Genomic DNA, 22,738 nt, shown 5'->3' on the forward strand with positions numbered 1-22,738 from the left:
CAAACTGCCTCTGGGCCATATTTGAGTGTGCCATGGGCCTTGATCCAGGTAAAAGGTAAAGGTAAAGGCCCTCCCGTTGTTCGTCGATTTGCTCGAGCGGGCCCAGTAACGTCTCCATTGGAGACTTTGTTGTTACTGTGTCTGGCATATCGAATACTCTCGGTAGCTTGCCGGGCTCTCCGAGAGGGGCGGAGGAATCGAACTCGGGTCGGCCGTGTTGGCTGCGTGCAAGGCAAACGCCCTACCACTGTGCTATCGCTCCAGCCCTTGATCCAGAGACTCACAAAATGAATCTCAGAATGGATTAGCCCCCTACAGACATGTCTCTGGACACCAGTCATTTAGATAAATAGAATTCCAGGAGCGCTCAGGTGCGCGCGACCTCTCAGGATAGTCATTATAAGCAATGTAGCACCGGAGCACTGTCCACCCATTGTTCATCAATTTGCTTGAGTGGGCACCAGTAATGTCTCCATTGTGAGACTTGTTACTGTTTTTGGCATATCGAATACGTCACAGGTCGCTTGCCAGGCTTTGCCGTGTGGGCGGAGTACTCTTGGTAGCTTGCCAGGCTCTCCGAGAGGGGCAAAGGAATCAAACCTGGGTTGGCGGCATGCGAGGCAAACGCCCCACACGCTGGGCTGTCACTCCGGCCCTATAATAAGCAGCAGAAAATAAATGATCTAGAATCTGCCTCTGGCAGGCAGGCTTGAATGGTGGTGGGAAAATTCGAAACAATGGTGGTGGGAAGGTATAATGGGGTGGGGTTGGTGTTGAAATAGTGAATGTAATCAGTCAATGTGAACAACCTTACGAAAATAAAATTAAAAAAGAAGTCTCCCTTTGGTTGAGGGGACTGTCTTTTGCTTCCTCCTCTTTATGATTTCTGTTTCACTTCCGAGGCAGAGGGGCTGGCGGCAGGAGGCGACTGTCCAGGGCCTCCCAGCTCCGCAGTGGGACTTTGTACCCCCTGCTTTGTACCCCCACACGAGCCGCTGTTCAGCGTGTCTCGTGGCCTTTCCTCCTGCCTCTGCTGGCGCCATCAGCAGAGGAGGGGTTCAGAGGGACGGAGTGTGACTTGTGCGCACATTCTCTGGCCTAGTTTTCTTAGAGGAGAAGAGGACCGAGGGCGAGAGGGACCCCGTCTCTCCTTCCTCCAGACCCCTGCCCCACGCGCAGCCCTCCGTGGCCTGGTTTCCGCGTGGCTCACTTGGGTGGGTAATAGCTGAGTTTCCCTTCCAGCCTATATTTAGTCCCGCTGAGCGGTTCGGGTAACATCTGCTTACAGCATTAGCTCCCGAGTGGGGGAGGCGGCCCCCACTGGCCTCCGCTGGGCAGGCTCCTGGCTGTGGCCACTGAGATTTCCCAGGCCAAAGGGCGCCTCGGACCTGTAAACAGAACTACTCCGAGAAAAAGAAAAAAAGGGAAACCTAGACATACTTGATTTCTCAACTTTTCATTGCAATGAAAGTTACATACATTGAAAAGTCCTCAAAGAGTGATGCGGAGAACGTCCAGCTTCTCACCAAGCAGAAGCCACGATGTGCCTCTGGGCTGGATCGGAGTAGCGGGCCCTGCGACAATTTGTCCCCAGATCCAGGATTCCCCTCAAGACTCCAAAACATAGCTCTCAGATATCACAGCCCCATTTTCCTGCCTAGGAGACTGCTATGTTTTCATTTGGGGCGGTGGGGAAGGGGTGAGGCACACTGGGCAACGCTCAGGGCTTACTCCTGACTCTGGGCTCAGGGACCACTCCTAGCGGTGCTCGGGGGAGCAGACCTATGTGATGCTGGCGATCTAACCGGGCTCAGCTACATGTGAGGCACAGTGCTTCAACCCTCGCACGGTCTCTCTGGCCCCAGAGTGCCAAGTCTTTATTCCAGCTTACCTCTTGATTTCTGTGATGGGCCCTAGTAGTTTCTTACAGAACATGGTGGGAAAAGGGGGGTCCGCTGTTGCAACTTGTACGTGATTATATCAGTTTCCTCTTTCCTAACTACTTTCTGGGGTAATTGAACTCGAGGGGTGAACTCTGAGTTCCGGATGTTTTGGCCCCTGTTACAGAATCTGGGGATGACTGTCTTATTTTACTTGCTGCATCAGCCCACCTTCCTGCTTGGGGTTTGGCTGGCTATGAGAAGCCCCATCCCTCAGGCCTGGCAAGGAGTGCCAGTTGCTAGGAAAGCCCCAACTGCTGGTCCTTGATTTAAAGCTGAAGCCGGAGAAATGAACTCAAAACCCAACAAAATACACGGGGGCTTGAGCAATAGTACACCGGGTAGAGCGTCTGCCTTGTACGCAGCCGACCTGGGTTCAATCCCTGGCATCCCATATGGTCCCCTGATCACTGCCAGGAGTAATTCCTGAGTGCAGAGCCAGGAGTAACCCCGGAGCATCGCTGGGTTAGCGATGCTAAAGAAAAAAACAAAAACAAAAACAAAAAAACCAACAAAATTCACAGAAACGCTGAAAGCAGGCTTCCTGGAACATCCGTGGGCCTCGACCTTACCAACGGTCCCATGTCGTTCTGTCAGCTCTCCCCTTCTCTCCCTCCTCATCTCCCCGTGACCAGCTTTTTTTGTTTTAAAAAACCCACCCGGCTGAAGGAACCGCAGCCTTTGGAACCCTTCGTACCCAGCCTTCCGCTTCCCAGAAGGACCTCCTCCCACACAGTGCTGATAATCAATGTGAAAGAAGTCCCCACGAAGTCAAATATCATCTAATCGAAACTACAGTCTGGATGCAAGTGTCCCTGACCGCCCCCACAGTGTCCTCCGTGAGATTGTTGGGCCTGTCCAGGGGGTACACGACCTGTTGCTTTCCTCTCTCCGGCCTCTACTTCACTCTCTTCTCTGGATTCCTTTGAAGTCCACACACGGGCTGGTCATCAGCCTCTGGCTTTGCCTTCCTAGTCACTAGGTTGAGACCCCCATTTCCTGCAGGAGCGCTGCGTGGGGGTGAGGTGGGAGGCACTGAGACCACCCAGGAAGATGATGTCAGACGGTCCCACATTGCCATGCAGGTGGGCCCCCACCCCTTGGAAGCTTGCCTTGCCCCGGACAGAGAGGCCAGCCCGCTGCTGAGTGACACCGGGGACGTGTGACGACTGTTTTGTAGAACTTCGGGAAGAAAAACGGAGCCTGTATCCCCTCCCTAAATGGTTTCCCTGGTTTTCCTATGCAGCCCTGAAATCTGTTCAGTTTGCCCACTTCTCACGCCCGAACTCTCACAAGCCAATCTGGGCCACGGCCCCCTGGGTCTGGGTTATTGGAGTGGATTCTGGGCTCTTCTGTCCCAGTCTGTCCTCAGCACAGCATCGGAACCACTCACTTCAAAACCCAAATATGTGTGTGTGTGGGGGGGGGGTTGGGGATGGGGGGTGGGGGCGGGGCCAGGAGGTCAGGTCACATGCCTTGCACGTGCCTCACCTGGGTTCCATTGCCAGTACATGGTCCCCTCAAACACCACTGGGGTGACCAGCATATCTTGGTGCTGAACTGCTGGCCAGGTCTGCCAGGTATGTCAGTGGGTCCCCCAGATGTCCTAAGCACCATTTAGAAGTGCCTCCCCAAGAACAAAAAATATCCGATCCGACCATTTCCCACAAACTCATAGTGGCTGCCCGCCCACATGCCAGGAGTCACCATCAGTGGCTTCCACGCCTGGCCTGAAGCTCCCGCCCGGCTGCTCCCCTCCGTGAGGCTATTCCAGCTCTTCCCTGACCTCAGGGGCCCCTGCACGGATGGGGGAGCCCTGCCCTGCCCCTTCGTTCAGTGGCACCAGGCCAGCGTGACTCATATTCACAGCCCTGGCCTGGCTCTAGTCGCTGGCATCTTCTGTTTTTCTCCATAGCACTTGTGACCGTCTGTTCTTTCTTATTTATTTGTCTGTCCTTAGTGAGAACACCAGCACCCCAATAGCTGGGTCTTTTGTGCTCTGCTCAATGCCATGACTGTGCCCTGGGTTCCTGATTCAGCTGCTCTCGAAGACTGAGCAGGATCAGGGGGCACGGGTGGTCCCCTGGCACCAGGCGCTGGGGAGCAGCTGAGAACCCACAACCAGATGTTCACATGTGCAGAATTGGCAAGTGTGGGCCGCACTTTTTGGGTCTGGGGCAAAACTTTTAAATGAAAAACAAGGCAGTTTATGCTAACATGGACATCTATTATTATTCACTTTAGGGTTTTTCCCCTAATAAATAAGCAAGTTATAAGCCGTAGAAACAAAAGTCTTAGGAGCCTCAAAAGTTTTTAAGAGGGGCTGAAGTGATAGCACAGCGGGTAGGGTGTTTGCCTTGCATGCGGCCAACCCGGGTTCGATTCCCAGCATCCCATATGGTCCCTTGAGCACCGCCAGGTGTAACTCCTGAGTGCAGAGCCAGGGGTAACCCCTGTGCATCGCCAGGTGTGACCCAAAAATCAAAAAAAAAAGTTTTTAAGAGTGGAAGGTAAGTCCTAAGACCAAAACCTTTGAGAACCACTGCCCCAAACAACCATGCAGAAAATAGTTGTTGAATGAATGAATGTAGGGCTTAGATGGCTCTTCTGTGAGGTTCCCTGGCATCCTACTCTCTTCTGTTCTTTCCCTGTTCTTGGCTCCAACACGATGACCCGAATGTACAAACGACACCATGTACATTTATTTTTTTTAATTTTGACTAGATTCATTGTTTCGATAAAAGATGCACCATTATTATTTAAAGTTTACACCCCCAAATCAGACATGCTGAAAAAGCATTGTGAAATGATTTGCTTTCTACAGCTGGGTTCAAGAATTAAATGATGTCGTGCGGCTGCAAGAGCAGCCGTGTGGTTTTGGATTTCTGCTATTTTACTTATTAACCCTGGAAGTATTTCTACTGAGAGTCAGATAATTAAGAAATTGGTTTCTGTGCTCTGGAGCCATGGCCGTGCCGGAGAGCCGCTCGTAGGGGGCAACTCGTGACCTCGGTAGGGCGTCAAGGACGAGCCAGGAACGCCCCCCTTCCCATGAGGTTTTAGTCGCCTCATCACCACTAGCGCATACCTGGCTTTCCACAAAGCTCCCAAGCGGCTGCCATCTTTCTTTCCAGAGGGAAAAAGGACACCATGTACATTTAAAAAAATTCTCTCTTGCCCATAATAAGCATTCAGTATGGATTCAGGACAAATATTCGTGGGTTCCGGGGCCGAGATCTACAAGCCTACTTGGATTGGAGTTGAGCATCCTCCACCCAGATCCTCCAAACTCCAGTAGGCAGGGGTCACACCCACCACCTGGCCCCCTGGCACCGTGTAATCCCATCAGCGGCCAAGACTCAGAGACTATAAAATCCAGCTCCCGGAACCGCGCGGCCGCATTTGCGGCCGCTTGACATCTTATCAGGACATCTTTTTATGACATCTTATTATCCCATTCCTACTTTGGACAAACTTGCAGGCTATCGAATGTAGCCTGCCCACAGGGCAGAGTCTGGCAAACTCCCCGTGGCGTACCAAATATGCCAAATACCAGTAACAATGATGGGTCTCATTCTCCTAAAGAGCCTTGAATATAATCTCAGGGCTAGAATGAAGGAGACGTTACTGGGGCCTGCTCGAGGCAATCGACGAATAACAGGATGATGAATGAATGAATGAATGAATGAATGAATCAGCTCCTCCAGAAAACCTTCCTTGGTTTCTCCCACCTCGACCGGGATTCAGCTTCTCTGCCTGCCAGGCCTTTTCTCTGTACCCAGTTATTCTGACTGCAGCATTTACCCACTCTGCTGTGTTTGTCGGTTGAAGGTTTATTTCACCAGATTGAGCTTCAGGAGAAACTTTAGTCTAAGGTTTTGACTCCTAGTGCCGGGTCTGTTATAGGCTTGTCATGTTTGTTGCATCAGTGAGAATTGCCTTGGAGTTCAGACTAGGGACCCCTTTTCCCGTGCGTCAGTCTTGGACCACAGGGCCTCTGAAGGGAAGCAGGATTTTCTGGCATGTGATCTGAACCCTGAAACGGTAGCACTATTCAGCAGTGCTCCCGGCCTTCGCTGGGGAGGAAGAAGCAGCATTTATGGAATAGGTCTGAGTGCCGGGCACTCATGTGACCTCTCGCTTCCACTTCTGGGACTTTGGGGCTCCCTGGGCCACCCTGAACTGAGTCTGGCCTTTCCCTTACTGCATCTGCAGGGGAGGGTGGGGGCAGCCAGACCCCCTGGGAGCCTCAGGGAATCCTGTTGTGCCAGAGGAATCTGTGCAGACCGTCCAGTTGTTGAGGTCAAGGATGGATCGTGCTTGGCTGGGTCTTGCCACTGAGTCTCTGCAGATGAACTGACCCAGGATTAGCCACCCTGATCGTTCGTGCTTAAAATGTTCGTAGCAGTGTTGGATGCAGGTAGGGAGAGGCTGAATGGACTGAGCATGTGCTCCGAGGCAGGCCCCGGTTCCTTCCCGGCACTGAAGGGTCTCTCCGGCCCAGTCCCAGTAAGGGTGTGTGTGTGTGTGTGTGTGTGTGTGTGTGTGTGTGTGTGTGTGTGTGTGTCTTGCCATTGATTTTCTCTTAGCTGCATTAAAAACCAGGTGCAGGAAACCACATCATTGACCAGTAACGTGAAGACACCCCTTTGGGAACTAGAGTGACAGTGCAGTGATTAGGGCACTTGCCTTGCATGCGACTGACACAGGTTCAATCCCCGGCATCTTTATGGTTCCCTGAGCACCGCCCGCCCCTCCCCCCGGCAGTGACCTCTGAACAAAGTGAGGAATAAGCCCTGAGCACTGCCGGGAGTGGCCCCCAAACCCAAACCAACAAAACCAAACAAATCAAGCAAAACAAAACAACCAAGAAACCAAAACCCCTCCCCCCAGCCCCCACCAGCCATATCTAGGCCCAACTCAGCCCGGCATCCCAGGAAGTAGGGGGTCCCTTTATGCCTGTGTGGGCTTCCTGTGTGCCCTCTCATTGCTCATGTCTTTATTGGGGGAGGGAAGGCACACATAATGGTGATGCCGAGGATCACGAGGGTCACCCTCTACTTTATGCAATGGGCCAAACCCAGCAGGGGACCATCTGTGGTTCCAGGGATCAACCCTGGGTTGGCGTATGCCAGGCAAGTGCCTCCTCTCTTCAAGCCCCCCGGGTTTCCTTTTAAGAAGACTGAGAAGAGGATCCCCAGGGTCACCCCTCATGGCCCCTGCTGGTGGCGTGCAGCTCTGTGGGGTACAAGCCTTAGCCAACTGCACACTGCCTCAGGGGCACTCCTGGGCCACAGGAGCAGGTGGAAGGGTCATCAGGATGGCTTGGCACAGGGTGTATGCTCGAGTTACCCCAAGCCCGCACCCCTAGCATGCCCAACTCCACATCCCCACTCTCTAGTACCCATTCCTTGCCCTCAGAGCCAGAGCCAGGAGCTGCCCACAGTGGGGGGGGGGGGGGGGGTTGGGAGAGCCACCCCTGGTGCATTCCTGGGAGCGCCTGATTGGCCAGCTGAGTCAGGCTAGCCCAGGGCTCACTAAGGCCTGCGGTCTAGGTGGACAATCCCCCAAGGCCAGCGAGCCTAGGGCTGGTGGGCTGAGCCAGACCATGGGAGGTGGGTGCTGGAGACATGAAATCTCGGGGGTGGCGTAGGGGTCTCCATGGATGAGTGTTGGGGGAGGGGTTTGCTCTCGGCTCTCCTTCTTCCCCGGGCCTCTCCCCTAGTTTTCAAACTCACCGTGAGTCACTCTGGTCCTTAAGCCCCGGGAGGCGAGCTTCTGGAGCAGGATTCCCAGAGTTTCTGCTTTGGGTTAAGGGCGTGAGCAGCCCCTGAACCCTCCCTCTGGCAGAGGTGCCCAGGGAGGCCCCGGCTGGGACCCCATTGTCCGAAGCATCTCTCATGGCTCGCCCCAAAGGGCCCCTTCTGGTTTCCCAGGGGAAGCAATTGCTCTGCCGTGTTTCAGAACATCTAGTTACTGGTTACCCCACTTCTAGCCTGTGTCCCCCAGTTCTCCCCGCTCTACCTGCGTTCACCCCAGCTCTGGGTTTGTGGCTGTTCTCAATGAGGAATTTTGCTCTGATGGGGCTGAGCCAGGGGGGTTCACTGACCTCCAGGCCCAGCTCGCTCACTCCGGCAGGCACAGTGGGCCCGGGGGACCCCTGTCCGTGCACTTCCGGGATCCACTGTGGCTGGAGGGCCAGCAGAACGGACCGCTGTGCTCAGTTGATTCCTTCAGAGGTTTGTTTGCCTGGGGCTGCAGTTTCTACCCCAAGTCAGCTAGGTTATGCGGGGCAGGGCCTCCCCAGGCCCACCTGGAAATGCTTCTGGAAGTTTCTTCTCACCCCTGCCCTGACGGTCGTGGAAAGCCCTGAGGCGGGCAGCGGACACTGAACCAGAAGAGAATGGTATGATCTTCTTCAGTCCTCAATTCCTGTACCCCTGACCCTCTCCACAGGACCCTGGACTCCAGCCTGGCTTCATCCCCCACCGCCAGACTTTCCCTGTATCTAGATTCTGGGTAACTCTAGAAAACTGGGAGGGAGGGAGAAAGGGGGTGTAGGGAGCGCAGGGACAGAGCACAGCGATTAAAGTGCTTCCCCTGCAAGTTGCTGGCCCTGGCTCAATCCCTGGTACCTCAGAGGGTCCCCTGAGCCCGCCAGGAGTGATCTGTGAGCCCGGAGAGAGGAGTAAGCCCTGAGCAGCGCTGTGTGTGGCTCCCAAACAAATAAGACCGATTCAAGGCCTGTCGAATCTCTCCTGTATGCAGGACTATAGCTTGAGCCCATAGAGTCCAGCACAGGGCCTCAGCACAGTGGGTGTCTGGGGGGTACTTGATGGGGTGAACACAGGTGGAGCCCCAGCCAAGGGGCTGTCTATGCGGCCGGCAGCGGAGCCTTGCTTGAAAGAGCTGGGGGGCTGGAAGGGCTCCCAGGCTGCCCACTTCCCGGCAGCTACCCTCAGCCTGGTTTCAGGCTGTCAGGCTCAGAGGGGCCCCTCTGCCCCGGTTCACTCTTGGTCTACCAGCTACTGGCGGCCTGTTGAGTGGGGCTGTGTTGATTCAGGACAGGGGGTTGGGGCTGGCCCGAGGGCAGACGGGCCCTTTTTTTCCCTCTTTGCCCCCAAAACGGGCAGAGCCACAAGAGCTGCCGCCCGGGTTCTGTTTAGCTGAAGCTGTCCTGCTTGAGAGATGGGCCCACACTTCCTGTCCTGGTGCGGCCGGGGGCAGCCGCCTGGCAAAGGGCTATAATTAGGAGAGAAGATTGGAAGGACTTGCACGCCAACACCGACAGTTCATTTTCTACCCAAATGGAGACGTAAACGGATGTCATGGCAGACGTAAATATCAGTTGGAAGGCTTGAATTCCCCGACACGGATTATCCAGACGGCCCCTCCTGTCCCTTGGCCTGGCCATGGATGAAGAACTCAGAGACCAGGCCAGTGTGACCTGGGGTCAGCCGGGGAGTGTGGGCCGGCAGCTCCTTTGGCTGAACCAGGGGGAATAAAACCCCAAACCAGTGGCCCCGGATGGCTCCAGGCACAGCTGGGGCAGAGGTGGGGGATGAGGCCCCAGGCATGAGGCTTTGTGTTTGCCGTGGGACATTCCCAGGCTACAGCAGCCTGGAAATCTGGAAGCAAGGAAGTGATGCTTCACAGTGGGAGAGAGACAGCCCAAAGGAAGTTCCGTTTCCTGCCAGCAAGGCTATTCCCGCTCGGGTCCCAGGGCTCTGGGGAGCTTGTAAAAATAGAAGGAACTACTGACAGCCTTTACGGGGAAGACGGGAAGACGCTGCTGGAGTCAGCTCTGCTCGAGGCCCGGGGCCCTTGTGGTGCTGGGGGATGGATTCTGAAGCAGGAACCTTACAGCAGCAACGGCAACGGGAACCAAGGAATGGTAGTGGTGGGTAAGGTCAGAGCTCTCACAGCATTAGGGAGTCAGTCCCGGAAGCAGGGAGAAGCTCTCAGCCCAGAGATGCTCTCAGCCACGAGGCCAATCACACGTTCTCTGAAGCTTGAAGATGAAACTTCCCCTTCCCCCACCTCGAGTACAGAGCATCCTTGCATATTAACTCACTTCCTGTCTGGACAGAAGATGTCACTCTGGGTGGGGGTGGGGGTTCTCAACCATGGTTCGCAGCCTCGGGAGCCCAGAGATCTCTGGATTCTCAGTGTCAGCGGTGAGCAATTTGGAAGAGGGGGAATTGTGGTTTTCTGAACCCTGCCTTGGTTCTCAGTGGATCCACAGGGCTTAGGATGACCTTGAACAGCCAAATCTCTGTGTTCTGGGTTTGGACACCCGAACGGAACTGGTAGCCACTAGCTTATCTTTATTTACCAAGGGAACATTTCATTTCCAGTAGAAGGGTGTGTGTGTGTGCACGTGTGTGTGTGTGTGTCTGTGTGTGTGTGTGTGTGTGTGTAGCCTTATAGATTTTAGTATTTACCCAAGTAGGTCATTTTTTGGTGCTAATCCGCTCTTGTGTTTTTGCTCTCTGGCTCATACGTGGTAGAGAGCTGAGTTATGTCCAAAACCTCGAGTACTTCCTAGTCCACGTGTGTTGGAAGGTTTAAAATTTTTTAAATAGCCTGGATTTTGGATGTGGGGGAGCTTGGGTGGCAATAACCCTGAATGATCGTCAAGCCCAGGATAGTAGCAGTATGCTTCCCCGAGAAAATGGAATTGCCAAAGTGTCTGTTCTCCTGTTGCCCCAGAAGCTGGTCTGTCTGTTTGACCTTGGCTTTCTTGTTTTGACCTCGGCTTAGGGGAAACAGACACTTCCTTTCCCCAAGACAATCTCGGGACCCTTTCAAATTAAGCCCCGGGCAGCTGCTGTGAGGGTCCATTGAAGACCAGGCTACACCACTGTGTCACTGCAGGTTGCCCCGTGGGTTCCACACGTGGGCAGTAGAACAGGCTCACACAGGTCATGCCAACATCCTGCGTGCATGATCCCTCCCTCCCCAGCTTCCCGCACCAGTTGTGACTCCGAGGAGCTGTCTAGGGGCTGTCTAGTGACATCACCGGTTGTCCCTGCCCTCAGGAACGAGTGGTCCAGAAAGTCAGCATCCTGGGATGGCAGAGAAGGCGGGATGGCTCAGTGGCTTGGGCTTGGCACGATCCTGTCCACTTTTTTGGCTGTGATCCCAGCACTGCAAGCTGACCTCATGGCAGTCAGGTACACGTCAGCCCCACAACTAAAAGGGGGTGCAGGCCTTAATTGAGCCCAGCAGATAGGAGATACGTGAGCGCCACTGATGTAGGCAGGTACATAGGGAAAGGTCCTGGACAATGAAACAGGTCAGCAAAACTTCTGGGAGGAAAATTCCAAGGCTGATCCACTTTGTGGATATGGACAAGACCTTGAGCAGCAGACCCTGAGGAAACTGGAACCCTCCCCATGAAGGAAATTCCTCGAATTCCCTCCGACCTCTCCCTCAATCTGATTAACTTTAGTGATTTGTTTCTTAGTTTGATGTAGTCCCATTTGTTTATGTTTGCTTCCACTTGCATGGTCAGTGCTGTTTCATCCTTAAAGATGTTTTTAGCTTCAATGTCCTGGAGAGTTCTGCCTACATTTTCCTCTGTGTACCTTATGGATTCATGTCTGATATTGAGGTCTCTAATCCACTTTGATCTGACTTTTGTGTCTGGCATTAGACAGAGGTCAGAGTTCTAAGAAGCTTCTGCAATCCAAAAGAAACAGTGACCAAAATACAGAAAGAGCCTACAGAATGAGAAAGAATATTTAGCCAATACCCATCTGATAAGGGATTAATATCCAGGATATACAAGACACTAGTAGAATTGTACAAGGATAAAACCTCCAACCCCATCAAAAAAAAAATGGGGAGAAGAAATGAACAGAAGTTTCCTCAAAAAATAAATACAAATGGCCAAAAGGCACGTGAAAAAATGTTCCACATTGCTAGCCATCAGGGAGATGCAAATCAAAACAACAATAAGATATCATCTCACACCACAGAGACTTACACACATTCAAAAGAACAAAAGCAACTAGTGCTGGCGTGAATGTGGGGGAAAAGGGACACTCTTTCACTGTTGGTGCAAATGCTGACCGGTTCAGCCTTTCTGGAAAACAATATGGACAGTCCTTCAAAAACTAGAAATTGAGCTTCCATATTCCATATTCCAATTCCAATTGACCCCGCAATACCACTTCTGGGAATATATCCGGAGGATGCAAAAAAGCATAGTAGAAATGACATCTGTACCTATATGTTTATTGTAGTCCTGTTCACAGTAGCCAAAATCTGGAAACAACCCAAGTGACCTAGAACAGATGACTGATTAAAGAAATTTTGGTACCTCTACACAATGGAATACGATGCAGCTGTCAGGAGAGATGAAGTCATGAACTTTGCTTATAAATGGATAGACATGGAGAGTATCATGCTAAGTGAAATGAGTCAGAAAGAGAGGGACAGACATAGAAGGACTGCACTCATTTGTGGAGTATAAAACAACAACATGAGACTGACACCTAAGGACAGTAGATACACGGGACAGATAGATTGCTCCATAGCTGGAAGCCTACCTCATGAGCAAAGGGGAGAAGGCAGCTGGAATAGAGAAGGGATCGCTGAGAAAAAGATGGCTGGAGGAATCGGTCAGGATGGGAGATGTGTGCCGGAAGTAGATAAAGGACCAAACATGATAACCTCTCAGGGTCTGTATTGCAAACCATAATGCCCAAAAGAAGAGAGAGACCATGGGAAATCATTTCTGCCATGAAGGCAGAGGGAAGGTGGGAAAGGGGAGGTATACTGGGGATATTCGTGGTGGGGAATGTGCACTGGTGGAGGGATGGGTGTTTGATCATTATGTGATTGCAACCCAAACATGAAAGCTTATAACTGTCTCATGGTGATTCAATAAAATTTAAAAAATAAATAAATTAAAAAGATAAAAAAATAAAACAAAACCCAACAACTTAAAAAAAACCACTTTAGTGATTTGGCCCAAAGAAGACCATCACCATTACTGTTTGTTTTCAGAAGGTCCAGTGGTGCTCTGTCTCTCCTGCTGCCCGCGTTCGGTAGTCTCGAGCTGTTTCCCCCACCCCAGGGAGGTTGATGGCGATGGGCAGGCGAAGCAATGAACGAGGGCTAGGCTGGTCTGTATCAATTGTGGTTTATTCCAATCTTCACTCTCACCTCTGATTCTGCCCTCTGGATCCCAAGCTCTGGAGCCCAAGCCCACGCCTCAGCCTGAGCCTCAGTCTCTGTTCTCTTGAGCCCAAGCCCCCTTCGATCTTACAGTCTTAGTGTAGATAGCAATCATGTAGGGTGGTGACACAAAGGTGGGTTGAACATTAACAAATCAGCAAAGAGAGGTAAGACCACTGCTCGAGGAGATTAACTCAAGGATTAAATCTCATTTTAAGAGATTTATTCCAGATTACTAGGAGATCTGCTCAAGGGTGGGATCCCAACAAGGATGTGTTCTTTCCTCAGCTAGTAATCTACTTAAATAGTTGTAGTAAGTCTACTTCTAATATTTCTAGCAATGTTATTCTGAATGACCTCAGTAAGAGATAAACTTACAGTTTGGTTCTTCCTGAGGACATCTCTCACTATATATTCAGAGATATATATATATATATGTATACACACACACATACACACACACACACACACATATATATATATAACAGTCCTCAGGTTAGTCTTCCTAGCCCTAGCAGGGTCCTAGTCTCGTCGTTACTTACTTTTGGATCATGACAGCATTTGTCCATGATCATGCCCTCAACTTATAGTTGAGTATTGTGGCGCTTTGGCCTGGCCCATGCTAGGGTAGCTCACAGCTTGCCCTGAGTCCATTCAGTCCCTTGTCGGGACCCTGCTTTTGGGGTGCTAGGAACTAAGGGAAACTGAGTCAAGGAAGCAGATGCCAAGGAGTAAATATTATTCGGAGTCAATCAACTCCCAAGTTACAAGGCATAATATTAACTGTCTCCCTGTGTCCATACAGAAAGGACGTTGCTTTAAGGTAAACTATGCAAAAGACATAACTTACAATACAAGTTCAGTGTCCTTAGAAGGATCTGAACTTACAAGCTAGCAGAATCTGATTAGGGAGAAAAGGTGATTAACTGGCTGGGGAGGAGAGGACAGAGAAGAGTTTACAGATAAACAGAGGAATGGGAGTGACTCAGGAGCACTGTGATGGGTGTAACCTGATAAACCTGAGCTCCCTGTGGCATTGTTGTTCTACAATTACCAACCCCCTGGTAACCTCCTTAGCAACGGACTTTTACCTGAGTAGAAGCCCATGTAGGGGCCGGTTGGAGAAATGCTATCAAAGCAACCTTGAAACAAAGGAAGGTCTCGCATATGCTGTCTGAGCCCATGTGCTGCTTGTGCCCACGTGGCCAAGCACATGTGGTGCCCGAGCACATGTGTCACCCGCATCTCCCCTCTCGAGATGTGGACTTTCATGCTTTCATGTGTGATACTGGGATGTGTGTAGGAGCTCTCTCTGCCCTTGGAGAAGCCCATGTTCTCTCTTGAGTGGGTTACTCTCTCTCTTGCTCTCTCCCCTCCGCCCCTTAAAAAACCCTCCAAATAAAATCTATTTACTTCACTGCTTGTCTACTCCTGAAATACCTTTCTGCGAGGTGAGACAATAACCCAGCAACCCTGGGTCCCGGGTGGCAGAGGCTGTTGGGGAGAAAGTGAACGTCTTTCTCCTCCCTGCTTCACATAAGTCACCCATGGGGCCCACTGACGTCACCATGACCTGGTGAGCCTAGAGTGAGCACCGTGGCAGCCGTGGGGAGCACTACCAGATTGAGCACTAGCATTACAGCTGGGCGGAGTGTAACCCAGCAGATGTGGCTGCTGAGGGCACAAGCACCCAGTGTGGTGTGCGACCCCTGCCAGTCCCGCCTCCGGGCATGTGGGGGACCCTGGTCGTCAGAGGGAGGAAGCATGCTGGGACATGCGGGGCTTGGTTGCTTGGTATTGGACCAAGCCCAGTAGGGGGTCAGTTGCAGATGCTCCCAGACACTCCGCAGTGACTGTGGGCCCTAGTGGGTCCGACTCCTGAGTGCAGGATGGTGCTGGCTATAGCAAGGACTGGGAACATCGATTGGAAAATCCCTCCTGGCATGGAGCTTAGATTCTGATGGGGGACAGAAAAGTGGGATGTTAAATACTGGTCAAGAAAAGAAAGGAAATAAACAGGGGAAGGAATCAGGGAAAGGGAGGGGCCTGAGCTACAGGCCAGGGCAAAGTGCCTGCCAGGCACGTGGTTTGACCCCTGGCACGGCCTGGCCCCTGAAGAAGAGAGACGCCTGCATCTCCTGAGCACTGTGGGTAGCACCTTCCAAAAGGAATTTGGGAGGATGGGCTTTCTACTTTTAAATAAGTCTGTCTGTCCTCCCGTTGTTCATCGATTTGCTCAAGCGGGCCCAGTAACGTCTCCATTGTGAGACTTCTTGTCACTGTGTTTGGCATATTGAATACTCTCGCTATCTTGCCAGGCTCTCCAAGAGGGGCGGAGGAATTGAACCCGGCTCGGCCGGGCTGGCTGTGCGCAAGGCAAACGCCCTACCTAACGCCCTACCTAACGCCCTACCTATCGCTCCAGCCCACTTGAGTGGTCGCAAGGTCAACTTTTAAATAAGATGGTCCCAAAAGATCTCATTGAGCAGATGACAGTTGGGCAAAGACAGGAAGGAAGGGAGACCACGAGCCTTAGGGGGGTCAGGAACAACCAGACTCCCCTGTGACAAGAGTGGGTGCTTTTGCTATGTTCAACAAGCAGGGAGGAACTGGTGCAGCTGAAGGGGAGTGAGAGGGATAGAGAGCCAGAGGGGACGTCAGATGGATGGTGTAAGCTTGCAGGTGGTCATGGGAAGTGTGGCTCTTGCTGTGTCCACACAGACAGGCATCCTGAGGAGGTCACCGGGCCCATCCAGTGTGGAGGGCAGACCACAGAGGCAGGGCGTGCTGGGCCTGGACCCAGGCGTGGAGCAGTGCAGACTCCTCTCCTCAAGGCTGGAAGGGAGGCTTGGGTGTCAGATGTTAGAGCATCCTGAGGACTTTGTAGGGGTGTTTTCAGGCTAAGAACAAAGGGGTCCTTCCCCCTACAGCTGTGGGTTTTGCCCATGGTGCCTTGACACTGATCATCCTTCCACCGTTGGCAAAGCCAGCCATGAAAAGCCTGACTTCGAGTGCCCTGGAGGTTCCTCCTGCCCCTTGGCCTTCCTGAAGGTCATGCTAAAGGTCACTTCCGTGTGCCCAGGCCCTGTGGGATTTCAGTGTTTTTCCATCCCATGTCCTCACTAGCACCCTGCAAAAAAAAAAAAATCAGTGAGTTCAGATCCATCTTTAAGGGGACAAGCTGGCATGCTCATAGTCCAGCGCAAGGCCTACGGCTGGCGAGCGTCTCAGACCCACGGGCAGGTCCCCGGCCCACCAGTGCTCCTGTCCCAAGCAGCATTCCCAAGCAAGGTCTGTTGGTTTGCTACGGCCTCCTGAATGAGCACCTTGGCCACGACCTGCATTGGTTCACTGTTCAAGAGCAAGACGACGGCAGAGTCGCCTTTCTTCCAAGCTCTCTCCTTTGGAATGCTGCCCTCCCCCCTCCCCCTTCCCACCCTTCCCCGGGTCCCCACATAGGTGGCCCTAGGTTAGGGGTGGGGTCTGTCTGTGTCCTAACCGCGCCTCATGTGGCCTGCCTGGATGACCTCCTTCATAGCCGAGTATCATATATTACTATTCATTATGATTTGGGTCATGCCAGCAGTACTCAGGGCTTACTCCTGACTCTTTGCTCAAGATCACTCCTGACGGGCCTGGGGGGCCATATGGGGTGCTTGGGGATCGAACCTGTGTTGACTGCGTGCAAGGCAAGTGCCCACCCCACTGTATGTTGCTTGAGGCGTTGATCACTTTTTTTTTTAAATTGAATCACCATGAGGTACAGTTACAAGCTTTCATGTTTGAGTTTCAGTCACACAATGATCGAACACCCATCCCTCCATCAGTGCACATTTTCTACCACCAATGTCCCCAGTATCCCTCCCGCTACCTCCACCTCATCCCAGCCCCTGCCTCTATGGCAGGCAACTTCCCTTCTACTTTCAGCACACATCTCCCACCCCAAGCGGTCCCTCCAACCATCATTGACTTAGTGATCCCTTCCCGGCTGCCCTCTCCCCCAGCTCATGAGGCAGGCTTCCAATGATGGAGCAATCCTCCTGGCCCTTGTCTCTACTTGGGTGTTGGTCTCCTACGATGTTATTTTTTGATCACCTTGTTACAGCCTCTGGATACCCTCCCATTGGAGGCTTGGGGGCTGGGGACACAGCTGTGAATTTAGGGGGGCATAATTCAGCCCGTAACAAGTTCTCCCGTGTGTGGTAATTTGGGGTCAGTGTATGGCCTTTCGGCAAACTTTGTGGGGTCACCAAGTAATGGTTGTCCCGGTTCTCTTTCCCGCTGCAGCTGTTCGGGGCCCTGGTGCTGTCCGTGGGCATCTACTCGGAGGTGGAGCGGCAGAAATACAAAACCCTGGAAAGTGCCTTTCTGGCCCCCGCCATCATCCTCATCCTCCTGGGGGTGGTCATGTTCGTCGTGTCCTTTGTGGGCGTGCTGGCATCCCTCCGAGACAACCTCTGCCTTCTCCAGTCGGTGAGTCGGCCTCCCCGGGCCCCCCGCTTCCCTGGCAGGGGCTGGGGGGAGGTCATCGGGGGCCCAGAAAGTGCTCCTTGAGAGCACAGTAGCGGAGTCCTCCTACTCAGCTCTTCTAGAAGGTTCTCTGGATCAGTGCTCTGTCCACAGCGTGCCGAAGATGAAGTGACACTCGTTTGCTTAAAGTCTACACTGACCCCGGTCTCACAGGGAGGGGAGACCCCGCAGCAAAGGGGATAAAGGATAGGAACAGAGACTGTAGGTGGGGGGGTCCTTTGGTCCTGGGACCAGCACCCGCCCCCCACACTGGCCCTGGGGCCCTCTCTCGCCATGCCCTGGCTAGGATGTCCAGCTATGCCCGTGAGTTCTTTCTCTCCGCCTTGGGCCCCACCAGCCTCAGCCCCGCGGGGTCCTTCCGGCTCTGCGTCGGGCATCCTTCCTGTTGGCCTACGCTTCGGGACTCTGCAGTCCTGTGTGCCGAGGGCCTGCGTTGGGGTCTAGGATGGAACTCGCCCCCCCTCTGTCCACCTTGCTGTGGGCTGAGGGTGTGGCTACCCCTCCCCAGTTGGTCCGTTTATTTCCTCTGCTCCCACAGGCCCCCTTGACCTCGCTGTCTGCCCCCACTGGGAAGCCCCTGAAAACCCTGTAAGTTGGCTGGCAGGGACAAGCTGGTTTCTGACTCAGTGCCGGGTGTGCTGCACCTCCGAGCCTTGGCATCCCCTCTGCCCCTGGGCAGGGGGTGGATCTGGGCAGCTCCTTCCAAGGGGCTCTTTGGCACAGTGGAAACTGATCCTGGGGAGTGTCCTAGTGGGCCCCAGCTGGAGCAGGGGCCACTCCCATCCTGGGGCTGGGGGCTGGGGGGTTCCCACCCAGGTCCTACCAAGTCCTCCTTCATCCAGAACAGCTAAGTCGCTCTTCCTGACCCCTCACCCCGGAGAGGGACTTTCCTGGGGCACATCTGTTCATGGCTTGTGTCCTCCCGGGAGGAAGGGACGAAAGGCTCTGGTAGAGGCCGGAAGTGACCACTGGCCTGCGCTGCTTCCCTGACCTTCTAGATGAATCTCTAAACTTTGTTTTTCAGTTTATGTATGTCCTTGGGATTTGCCTCATCATCGAGCTCATTGGCGGCGTGGTGGCCTTGACCTTCCGGAGCCAGGTACTCGATCCTTAAGTATGCTGGTGTGGGCAGGAAAGCTGGGGGGTCCCCACTGCCACTGTGCCCCTGGGTATGCCTGACAGAGAGTAGCTCTGCCCACCTTCTGAGGGGGAGCTGGGCACGGAGCGAGACGACCAGAGTAAAAGCAACGAAACAGTGACTGGGAGTGTTGGGGTGGGGGTGGGAAGGGGCGCCAGGAGGTGCAGAGGGAACAGAGGCCCTGGGAGAGAGATCCACTGAGGCAGGAAGGACCATGAGGTAGGTGGCCATGAGGTGGGAATTGCAGGTGGCTCCCAGCTCCTCACAGGCCGTGGAATTCATCTACAGGCCTCTGGAGAGTTTGATGCAGGGGAGCGGTGTGAGGTGATTTAGGGTCTGCTTTTGCTCTGTTTGCCAAGTAGAGAAGGGGCAGGGAGGCCCCTGGAGTTTTGGGGGGGACCAGCTGGGAGGGGAGTGAGGATCTGGCTGAGCTGGCAGCAGGGGCCTACGGATCAGGCCTGCTTCCGGCCTCCGGCTCTTTCCTTGCCAGGCCCTGGGGGCCGCATAGAAGCTTGGTGCAGTCACGCAGCTTCTCAGATCCTCGGCGCACACCCAGGGTTGGCTCCTGGGGTGTGGGTGAGGGCCAGACATATGGCCCTGCCCATTTCCCACCCCTGGTGGACCTTCCTGAGCTAATGCCAGGCCTGGTGAAGAGAAGAGCGTTGGCCTTCACCTGGCCTGAGCTTGGAGGGAGGCTGTTTGCTGCAAAGCCTCTGCCTCATTCCACCCCCCTCGGGCCCTGCCTCCTGGGAATGGCCACCGGGCAGGTGCCTGAGGGCCAAGGCCCAGCGTGGCTCTTCCCAGCAGAGCTGACTCCCACCAGACTCCTTAAGGGCCCAGGAGACCCTCGGTCTCACCTGTGCCCCCTGTGGGTGGTTCCTCTCCACCCTGGGACGAGGGGCGCTCTCAGAAGCGGGAGGGAAGATTCCTCTCACATCAGAGGGGCCATCGAGGCACAGAGAAGCTGACAGCCCTTCTGAGAGTAGAGCAAGCTCAGGGGTGCTTTCCAATCCCACCTTTTAATATTCTATTCCCTCCACCTGGTTTATGGAATAAGGTGATGATATATTTAACCTGCACGTGTGATACTTTGATATATGTGCATTATTAAATGAGTATCATAATAAAGATAACTAACACATCCATGACCTTACAATTTATGTTTGGGGAGTGTGGAGGAACATTTGGGCCACACCTGGCAGTGCTCAGGGCTTACTCCTGACTGTGCTCAGGGATCACTTCTGGCGTGCCCAGGGGACCATATGTCATGCTGGGGTCTGCATGCAAGACAAGTTTACCAGGCGGACGGTATCTCTCTGGCTCCAGTAAGTGTGCGTGTGTGTGTGTGTGTGTGTGTGTGTGTGAAAATATTTAAGATCTATTCTCTGCCAATTTGGGTATTAAATACAGAATTATTAATAGTTACTGTCTGTCCATTAGACCCTCTTGCTTTCTTCATCCAGGACTGAAGGTCTGTGCTCTTTGGCCAGCACAGTGCCCGCCTGTGCTCCCTTCCCCTGGCCCATTTCTCTACTCTGTTCCAGGGGTTTTTTAAGACTGAACTTGTAAGTGATATTATATAGTGTTTGCCTTTGTCTAATTTCACGTAGCAGGAGGTCATCAAGGTTCACCCATATGGTTACATATGGCAGGACTTCCTTCCTCTGTATAGAGGAAGAGTCCAAATACATATTTAAACATATATCCATGTATGTAAACACATTCAAATACATCTTAAATATGTCAGCATATATTTAAATGTATTTGACTATGTTGTAAGACATAGTTAAACACATCAGATGTAAATATATTTAAATATATCAGACTACAAATATATTGTATATGTATTTCTAGATGAATTTTTTATTTATATGTTTATACATTTATACATTATACATTATATATTTAATTATATATTTAAATATATCAAACAAATACTGTCCTCCCACTGTTCATCGATTTGCTCGAGCAGACCCAGTAGCGTTTCCATTTTGAGACTTGTTGTTACTGTGTTTGGCATATTGAGTGTACCCTCGGGCTTATTTGGCATATTGAATGTACTTGCCGGGCTCTCCGAGAGGGGCGGAGGAATCGAACCCGGCTTGGCTGGGCCAGCTGCGCGCAAGGCAATCGCCCTACCGCTGTGCTGTCAGATTCCAAAATATATTTTACATGTAAACATATAAAATATAAAACATATAAAACATTTATATAAAACATTTATATAAAATATAAATCAATGAATAACGTTGTTGTTAATTAATAATACCAAAATATTAAATAGATTTAATTATATTCAGCCTATTTAAGTATATGTCTATAGATGCATGTATAGTACTATTTAAAGACACAACTCTTCTTCATAGGTAGCTAACTATGTAAAACTTAGTTAAATGTTACTAATCTATGTCTATCCCATTTCCTTTACCCATTTGTCTGAAGATGGACACCAGGTTGTTTTCATCTTAGCTATTGTGGAAAATGTCGTAGTGGATGTGGGGACACCCTTCATGGCACAGACCTTGAGATAGTGATCTCCTCTCCTTTGGTTAACTGCCCAGGAGTGGAATTTCTGGGTTATATGGCTCTATTTTTAATTTTTGGGGAACTCTTCATGCTGCTTTCCGTTATGACTGTTCCAGTTTACATTCCTAGCAGTAGTGTATACAAAGGTGCCCTTTTCTCCTCATTAGTGTTGGTTGTTCCTTGATTTTTTGAACAGGTGGAAGTGATACATCCTTGTGGTTCTGATTTGCATTTCCCTGAGGATTAATGATGTTGAGCATTTTTCAGTTGTTTCTTAGACATTTGTATTTCTTCTGTAGAAAAACATCTATTCAGGTCCTCTGCCCACTTACAAATCAGGATACCCTCCTCTCTGGAGTGCCCTGCCACCCAATTTGGGATATGAAATGCCTTTCCACGTGGGATTCTCTCTAAATGTCTTCCTGTCTGGAATTCTCTGTTCTCTGTCGCCTCTCTCATATTTCCTAATTAAAGTATTTTATATTAAAAAAACTAACATAAGAATCAAATTATTTTTTACTTTTGCTATTGAGTTATAAGAGTACCATATATGCTTTATATATGAAACACCATGTCAGACAGTTTACAAATATTTTCTCATCCTTTTCAGTTTTGATGGTTTCCTTTGCTCCTGTAGAAGCTTCTGTTTGATTTAGTCCCACTTATTTTTGTTTGTTTTTGTTTTCGTTACCTGTTTGATATCAAATCTAAAAATTCATTGCCAAGCCCAATGCTTTCTCCTTCTATTTTCTTATAGGAACTTAATGATTTAATATTTACATATTTTATTCATTTTGGCTTTTGTGTACATTGTAGGGCTGGGCACAGCAGTAGGGCGTTTGCCTTGCATGAAGCTGGCGCGGCCGAGCTGGGTTCTATTCCTCCGCCCCTCTCAGAGAGCCTGGCAAGCTCCCGAGAGTATCTCGCCTGCACGGCAAAGCCTGGCAAGCTACCCGTGACGTACTCGATATGCCAAACACAGTAACAACAAGTCTCATGATGGAGACGTTATTGGGCCCGCTCGAGCAAATCGATGAACAATGGGAGGAGAGTGCAGTGCAGAGCAGTACATTGTAAGCTAAAGGTCCGATTTTATTATTCTGATTGGGGTTATCCAGTTTTACAAATATCATGTGGAAGAGACAATGCTTTAAGTAAGTCTTCTTGGTGCTCTTATCAAAATTGAACTTACCATGTATATATGAGGTTTATTTCTGGACCGTTTGTTTCGTTGCACTGTCTGTTTGTATTTATGTCAATCCCATACTGTTTTGGTAGCTGTCATTTTGGAATATATTCTGAAATCAGGAAGTATGAGATGTTCCAGATTTGTTCTTCTTAGGAATTCCTTGGTTCTTTGGATCTTTTGTGACTTCATATTAACTTTGTGATTCTTTTCCTATCACTGTATCGCTGT

General features: G+C 51.5%; 1 protein-coding gene across 1 annotated transcript in view; it reads left to right on the forward strand.

The window, feature by feature from the left end:
- TSPAN15 (tetraspanin 15) overlaps positions 1–22,738 on the forward strand; it is a 67,297-nt gene that overhangs the window by 11,827 nt on the left and 32,732 nt on the right. Inside the window, exons 2-3 of the mRNA XM_056113517.1 lie at positions 17,415–17,600; positions 18,682–18,756. Coding sequence (XP_055969492.1) covers positions 17,415–17,600; positions 18,682–18,756 — 261 coding nt within the window. The remainder of the gene's footprint in view (positions 1–17,414; positions 17,601–18,681; positions 18,757–22,738) is intronic.

The sequence above is a fragment of the Sorex fumeus genome, unplaced genomic scaffold, assembly GCF_029834395.1.
Source record: "Sorex fumeus unplaced genomic scaffold, SorFum_2.1 ptg000020l, whole genome shotgun sequence".
Lineage (NCBI taxonomy): Eukaryota > Metazoa > Chordata > Mammalia > Eulipotyphla > Soricidae > Sorex > Sorex fumeus.